Source organism: Vipera ursinii (genome assembly GCF_947247035.1).
Source record: "Vipera ursinii genome assembly, chromosome: 1".
Taxonomy (NCBI): domain Eukaryota; kingdom Metazoa; phylum Chordata; class Lepidosauria; order Squamata; family Viperidae; genus Vipera; species Vipera ursinii.
Window position 1 is genome coordinate 317,643,648 of NC_139512.1, and position 8,437 is coordinate 317,652,084.

At 46.7% G+C, this 8,437-nt stretch overlaps 1 protein-coding gene across 2 annotated transcripts in view; it reads right to left on the reverse strand.

Moving 5' to 3' along the window:
* The window catches only part of SRF (serum response factor), a 63,331-nt gene extending 57,015 nt beyond the window's left edge, over positions 1-6,316 (reverse strand). For both annotated transcript variants that reach the window (XM_083352723.1, XM_083352722.1), the window contains exon 1: positions 5,657-6,316. In XM_083352723.1, coding sequence (XP_083208849.1) covers positions 5,657-6,214 — 558 coding nt within the window. In that variant the 5' untranslated portion in view covers positions 6,215-6,316. The remainder of the gene's footprint in view (positions 1-5,656) is intronic.
* Positions 6,317-8,437: the final 2,121 nt, after the last annotated feature.

Below are 8,437 nucleotides of genomic sequence, written 5' to 3' on the forward strand. Positions count from 1 at the left end.
CAGCTATAATGATCCAGAATCTAATACCTGCATATTTTGGGCAGAGATATTATCAACTTTATGTACTTGTTACTGTTTCCTATGCAGGCACAAGAGATGTGCTTATGCATAGCAACTTAGTTGCCTCTAGCTGTGATGGGTGGCACACAAATCTAATAAATAAAAACCTAGGGCACACTTATAACACAAACATAAAACCAGTTTTTTAACAAATCATCCCTCGTGGAATTCTGCAAAAATGGACTCTTGAATGGTACTGAAAAATGTGCATGTTCTCCATGGCTTTACTTCTTCAAGGATGAAGAAGCTCACTACAGGAATGTTTAATTGCCAACATGAACTTGTCAGACCGATCACCCAGTACTGTTAAGCAGCTGTATATATTCCTCTTCTGCTGCAATCCAATGTGATTTCTATAATTTGCCATATAATTTATGACTATATAAAAAGAAAGGGGTTTTTTTTGAGTCAGGTTCAGTTCCTGGTGACATCATGCACTTTTCTTGGCCAGAATACAGAAGCGGCTTTCCATGGCCTCCTTCCAAGATGGCCCCAGCTTCCCAGTCTTAAGTGACAGCCTTGATATTCCCAGGTAGTCTCTAAACTGATAACTAATTTGCCTGGCCTTGTTTAGCCTCGGAGCTAAGACAAGGTCACCCAGGAGTGCCATCAACTGAACCATCATTCTATTTGTTGGCTGTACATGACTTAATATGAAAAACAAAGCCGAATGTAGATGCTCAAGCATCCACTGGCAGCACTGCTTTTTTCTGGAAATCACATTAAAGTTATATTCATGCTTTCCATATGCTTTTCATGGAATCCAGGAGCCTCAGTTGATAAGGAGCCTGTGTTTTACATTTAAGCCACTTAAAGTTAACAGCAGCAGCAGGTTTGTGTGAATGGAGTATGTTTAAAGCCAAAGAGACATTGCAACCTCTTTTTTTTTACAGTTTCTTGAAAGCTAACAGCCTTGATTTTTCAACATTTCAAGGTAGAAAACACCAAACTTAAATTAGGAATATTTTCAAAACAAAGATTACCCCACTACAAGATTCCACTGTCCTGGTAACACACATCATTCTGCCCCACCTTGCACCACCCAGTGGTGGGATTCAGCCAGTTTGCACCAGTTTGGCAGAACCGGTAGCTATTTTTTTGTGGCCCAGGCCCAGAACGGACTTCCAAAAGCGGCATCCACACAGAGAACCAGTTGTTCACGTATTTGAAGCCCACCACTGCCTTCACCTTATCCCAAAGTCTTAAGTACAACCCCCTGCACCAAACTAAAGCCCAGTTGTTTTAGAGTATGGCTCCCTCTACACTTTTTTAGAGGAAAATTTTACACTCCTCCAGATATATACAATTAATTAATTTTTATAGGGTTAAGAATAGGATGGGGTTGGGGTTAGAGTTGGGGTTAAGACTGTGCAGAAATGGATAGATTGACTTTAAAGATAAAAGAGAAAGAAGATTCAGTGTATTTTAGAACATGGGATAATTTCTATCAATGGCTAGAAAAATGAGTTAAAGGAATGTGATATGTAACACTGAATATATATACTAGTAGGAAGACTACTGAGCGATTGTTTATGATTATTATTCATTGTTTTTTTTAAATACATGAACCCAGACAGCATGCTGTTTGCTAAATACTAAGAATGTTATTTTAAAAAATCCTGACTATGAATAGTTTTGAGTCTTCACTATAAACAAAAATTTTGAGAAACAATACCTACATTTTCTTTTCCTTTTCTCCTTTTTTCATTTAAATCATAAGCTTGCAGACAGGGTCTTAGCTATGTCTAATCGTTTTTAGTTGCTTTGGAAACTGTTTTGGTTTTTAAAATAAAACTGCCCAAGTACGTTGGAAGGCTAAATTAATCAACAACGTGAGATCTCCCAACTGTCGGTCATTCAAGGTAGTCCTAGAAAGGATATATTTGTCTTTTCTTCATCCTTGCAAAAAAGCATCAAGACTTTACACATTTGTATTCTTTCTTGAATCAGTCTGCAGGCAATAGGTATATGCGAGATCATGACCCAACAGGTGTTGCTGCATATGTGCACCTTCTCCATTTTTTTTAGACTGGCAACACCACAACATGGGTGATGTCTACTGAGCAGACCAATATTAACTCAAGATAAAATACCTGCAAATGATTTTTGACCCAACATAAGAAACAACATATTGTAGCTGAGTTGGTATATTACATTACTGTACTTGCTAGAGGTTTCCAATTTTTTTCATCTTACAGTACACAACTGATAGGTGGAAACTCTGTGTCACTAAACCAGAACTTCCATGATGGGACCTGTGAAGAAACATGGAGGCAATCTGACACTGAAGTCACAGAAAGGAGGCTTCCGGCTGATGTAGCACACCTGCGTATCTTTTGCAGCACACCAGTGTGCCACAGCACACTAGATGAAAACTGCCACACTACATGATTTGGTCATCATTTGCTGAACAACCCCAAATGGCTAGCTGCATATACTGTAGTAAGTCACAAATGATGGTTTTCAAATTACAGAACAGTTGCTGGGCTCAATGTTGTTTTAATACAGGGCTTTTCAACCAGTGATACGGGTACCATCTGTGGTACATTGGCACTGGCAGGTGGTACGCGACCATCCTAGAAAAGGGGGAGGAGAATGAGATGAACCAGTGGCAGCACCGCACAAGCCTGAACAAGAGATGGCTGGAGCTGCAGGGCTGTCAGGGCTCAGCAGAAACGCCAGGATCAGCGCTTCTTCGGGGCTGTCAGGGCTCAGCGGAAGTGCCAGGATCAGTGCTTCTTCGGGGCTGTCAGGGCTCAGCGGAAGTGCCAGGATCAGCGCCAGTCTCCAGCTGGAATGTTGCAGCATCTCCAGGATCTTGTGATTTACATTCAGATGCTTGGCAACGAATTCATATTTATGATGGTCACAGTGTCCCAGGGTCATGTGAAGTGACCAAAACCTGCTGCAACCACCCAGCAGAGGGGGGGAATAAAACCAAACACCACCACCACCCCTGCTGCCAATCCTCAACAGAAATGCTCACAACAATGATAATCTTGGACAGGAGGAAGAGCACCGCCAGGTAGGCAGGTGTCTTGCTCGGCTGTGGCTTGGGGGGGCACTTTTTTCAGTGCCATTGTAACTTCAAACAGTCACTAAGCAAACTGTTGTAAGTTGAAGACTACCTGTACTTCATCACTTTTTTCCTTTTTTTTTGTTTTTTGGTCAAGTTTTTGACACCTTGCTAAGCGACTGGTGGTACTCGGATATTTTCATATCCTAAAAGTGGTACAATGGGTGAAAAGATTGAAAAGCCCTGTTTTAATGAACAAGTCAATATGAAATATTTAAAACATTTGCATGCTGATTTTTTTTAAATCCTCAGGCTTCCCAAAATGGTAGATGCAGCATTATAAAATGTTTTTATCTTACTATTTTTTATTTATTTTTCAAATTTATATACCACTCATCTCTGGATGATATAGAGATAAAACAATGAAATATGTATAAATTTGATAAAGATAAATAAATGGAATGAATTTTTTTCACCGGCTTCTAACATAAGCTAACCCAGAGTTCCCAAAGCAAACAATTTTCAAATGTCATGAGAGAGAATGATATTGGGAAAATCAGAGTTAGCCTACTTCAGAGAGACTATGAGTACCTCAGTAGTGGATACTTGAGCCCCACCTCCATCCAGTGGGTTAGTCAAAGTGTTAAGGTCTCTTTCCAGATTCTAAAAAAGGCAGAAGCCGTGGTATGAATAGGAAGTGGTTTCATGACAACAAAAAATGTGTCTTTCACCAACCCACCAAACTGTAACATGATTGTATTTGGTTTTAATTTAGATTGTGATGTGAATTCAACCAGTGTGGTTTGTAAACAACAGTTTTAGTCTTGGTATTATTGTGCTGCTTGGCATTAAGTGAATTCAGCCAACTGTGGTTTAAAAAAAAACCTATTAAACAATGATCATACGTTCTTATTTTGTCTCCAAGATACTATAAACAGTAACAACCAAAATGTATAAATAAGGAATGCCCAGAGATTCAGTAAGAACTGGACACTAGATTTCCTGAATTCATTAAAATTGCACCCAGAAGTACAGCTGCAGCATTAAAGTGATCCAAATTCTACTATGTGATGCATACAGAGATGCATATGCACACATTCTTTTTATGCTATTCCTGGCAAGGAGCAGGCTATCTAGCAAAGTTCTGGGCCAGGCAGACTATTGCCAAAGCTGTCGACATTCTTCAATGTCCATGTTGATCTATCAAAGAAATTTATAAAATTAATTGCAGAAATGTTAGTGCAACCATTAGGGTTTTTAAAAGTTGTCTGAAAGTTTTATGGGTGACCATGTGGCCAATCAAAGAGTAAATAGTCAACTAAATATTAGTGTTACCTAGTTCCAACAATAGCTATATTTTTTGACAAAAACTATTTTCCATCAAGCTGGACGTAGATACGTTTAGCACATTGTTTTTTTACATGTTTGATCTTTTTCTACAGTTTGTTTTGCAATTATTCTGGAGTTCAATCCTAAGGTTAGCAGAGCAGAGCCTATTAACTAGCCTGATTTAAATCTAATAAGTGACAAATAAGTGACATAGTGCAACCCTTGTCAGGGAAAGCTTGCATGGTTGTTAGTTTTAACACCACTTGAAGTCTTAAAGAGTTCCTCCAATATACACATCCTGACATAAGCATAAGCTACAACAAGTGGAACCCACTGCTACTTCAACTTTGTAATCACCTAAAGTTGCAATCCTACGCACTCTGATCTGGGAGTAGAGTTCCTTGAGCAAAACAAAGATAACAGGTCTTATCAAAGTTATCTTCAAAATGAATCCAGTGAAAATCTTATTTGACGGTAGGTTAAAAGAACCAGTGATGGTACCGATTTGGACACACGCTTAGCATTCACTCCCTTCCTACAAGATTGATGGATCTGCTGCATTTCCAACTTCCTGGTCATTCCTCTCCTTTAAACTCAGAAAGCAGCACAATCCTTAACCTCAACGGAACTCAGGTCTCTACAGCCGAGTTCGGGGAGCGCTGCCCAACTTTCCCGGATTGAGCACAGAGAGAGGGGAGAAGAGAGGTCGGCGCTGTGCGGGACAGGCCAACGGAATGGGCTTAACTCGGGCTAAAGGAGCGCAGCATTTCACCCCGGTCGCCTTTTTTGCGGTATTTAAAGGTCTCTCTCCACAAGGAGATTTCAGCCTCGAGCTGAATCCGGACCGGAATGGGGCGTGCCTTTCCGGCGCGAGCGTGGCTGATAGGTAGGCCCGTGTCTGTCTTCCCTTCCGGTATCAATACTAGCCGGATCCTTCGGGAGAGGCGGCGAGAGGGCTGCACCGGACAAGCAAGTCGAAGCTTGCTGCTGCCGCCGCCGCTGCCGCAAATGTCAGGACAACACGTGGAGTTCAGAACAGTTCGTCTAAGCGGGTTAAAGAGCGCTCTCACGTCCCGTTTGGGACTGGCGGCCGAGCAGCAGCTTTGGGCTCCGGCCCCTTTCTTTTTGCACTCCAAATGCCCACTGCCCCTCCTTTCAGAGCCCCAGCAGTGATCCCGACCGCCGTCTCCGGCCAGCCTTGCGCGGCCATCCTGGAAGGCAGCCCGTCCCCCCACGCCCCAACCGCCGTACCTTCTTCATGATGCCCGTCTTCCTCTTGCTGAAGGTGGTGTAGCGTCGCAGCTTGTTGTCGATAAATTCCATCTTGATCTTGACCCGGCCGCGAGTCTTTTTGCCAGGCTTGGCGCCGCTGACGGCCCCGCTGACTCCGCCGTAAGCCCCGGCCGCTGCCGCCGCGGCTACCGCCTCCGGTCCCCCCACCCCCAGTTCCATGTCGCCCAAGGTCCGCTTAATGCCGCGGCGCTCGCCCACCAACTCTTCATCTTCGGCCGAGTCCGAATCGCCTTCGCTGCCGCTGGCCGCCGCCGCCGCCGCCGCCGCGCTTACATCCCGGTCTCGCTCGAAGCGACCACCGATCGCCCCCTGCCCGCTAGGCGGGCCTGTCCCGTTGCCGGGCCCGCGGACTCCCGCAGCGGCACCGCTGCCGTTCGCCCCACGGGGAAGCCCGGCACCTACCCGGCCGGAGGAGGTCCGCGCCATGCCCATGATCGTGCTCCGGGCCAAGGCGGCAGCGCCGTTGCCGGCCTGGCTGGGTAACATAGTGCCGGTGCCGCCACCTCTTCCTTCCATGTGGGGCTAAGGCGTCGGGTCAGACCGGCCCTGCCATGGGCCCGAGCGCCGGCTGCTCCGACCCGGCCCCCTTGCCCGTCCCCAGCCTCCGCCCGCCTTCCTTAGCCGCTGCCTCGCACCAGAGTCAGGATCCGCGCCGGCCCGGGGCACCCCCTCCGCCCCCCCCGCCGCTATCTTTCCCCCATATAAAGCGATACAATGTTGCCTTTTATGGCGAGGACGCTCCTTATATGGTGAGAGCCGGCGCTTTGCATCTATTGGCCGCCCCCCCTAGCAGCGCTCGGACGCCGTTGGCTGGAAGGGAGCAGGGTAGGGTTCTCGTTGGTCGAAGACACAAGGGCTCATTTGCATACATTCCAAAAGAGCTGCGTTCGTTTGAGACGTCACGCCGAGGCGCTGCTCTTAAAGAGAAAGAGCCGTGTCGAGTTCAAAGGAGAGCCTCTTGAAACAGGGGGTCTTCAAACTTGGCCCTTTTGTGACTTGTGGACTTCAACTCCCAGAATTCCTCAGCCAGCCAGCATAATTTTAGAGCAGGGGGTCTTCAAACTTGGCTCTTTTGTGACTTGTGGACTTCAACTCCCAGAATTCCTCAGCCAGCCAGCCATGGCTGGCTGAGGAATTCTGGGAGTTGAAGTCCACAAGTCACAAAAGGGCCAAGTTTGAAGACCCCCTGCTCTAAAATTATCAGTACTGAACCGGCGGGGGGAGGGGGAAGAGGGAGGAAGGAAAGATGCTAGGAGCCGATTGAGCAACAGAACGGAAAAGACCCCAACCTTTGACCTATCGCCTTTCCTTTTTTTTCTCCAAAGAGAACCACCATTGGGCCGGGCACGGGGTTAAAAGGGATAATAGTCCCATCTGGAGGGCTCCTCCAGGTTGGTGGGGTGGGTGGTGGTGGGGAGCTCAAAGCATCTCAGAGCCAATAGCTGACGAGACTGCGGGACCGGTGCGGCCCCCAAGTATGCGTCAAACTTGGGGAAGCCGGGAGGGATTCTGGGACTTGCAAAGAGCAGGAATGCGGCATTGCCGGGAATTCTGGGCTTTGCACGCCGGTTGCAAAGAAAAGGAGGGGAGCGCCGAGGATCGGCGGCGGGCGGAAGTTAGCTGCCCCCGACCCCACCCGAGAGGGACGAGGTGTTGAAGCCCAGACCTTTGGACTGGCATGAAGGGAATCTCACCCCAGACGTCTCTCTCGTCCCTCCCGGCGTGGAGTGGCTCCCTTCTGGCTTGGGAGACTCGAACGTGCTCGAGTTATTTCGGGGGTGGGTGCTTGCCCTGCTCGATGTAGGGGGAAAAAATAGCGAAAACTCGGAGCGATCCAGTCATGGGAGAAAAGTTTAAGTTCGGTTACAACAGGGGGTCTTCAAACTTGGCCCTTTTGTGACTTGTGGACTTCAACGCCCAGAATTCCTCAGCCAGCCATGCTGGCTGAGGAATTCTGGGAGTTGAAGTCCACAAGTCACAAAAGGGCCAAGTTTGAAGACCCCTGGGTTACAAGGTCAGTCGAGGGGGCGATCCCGCTTCTTCCTCCCCCCCACCCCGGCTACTCCTGGGTTCGTAGTAGTGGCGAAGCGCCGGTTACTAGGAAGGCGCCAGCAACGCTATGCTGTTGGGAGTTATTACCTTTATTGCAATATGTATTTCAGAGAGATTTGGGTCTTTGGTGTCCCATCACTTTTCCAGCACATCGGTTCCTCCTGATGGAGAAGAGAAAGCTGCTAACGCTGGGCACTCGTATGTATTTATTTCTCCTATTTATATACTGCCACAATCGTCTGTTTCTGTTACAGCCTTTTTCTCTTGCCAGTGTGCGGAGGAATGGGGACTACACTGCCCTCTCCCGCCTTTTCCTCTGCTGTTAAAGGAGGAGCTCTGCTTCGGATTTTGCTGCAAACTCATTAACTTGGGAAGAGGCTTTCATTGTCTTCTGATGGATCCGCTGGTGTTTGTTCTTTACATTAAAAGTACCCGGGAAATCAATACAGTTGGCCTACAATCTGGTAGTATCAGTTGAAGATGAATCTCATCAGGATTGTAAAAAGCAAGCTCTGGTCTAGGTATGGGGCTTATATCCTACAGTTGCACAATCAAACTGGTTAACTACAAAATATAACCATAAAACAGTTCTACTTTTGATAGCTCCTAAAGCAGTGGTGGGATTCAGCCAGTTCACACCACTTAAGCAGAACCAGTAGCTAATTTTTTGTTGCCCAGGCCCAGAAT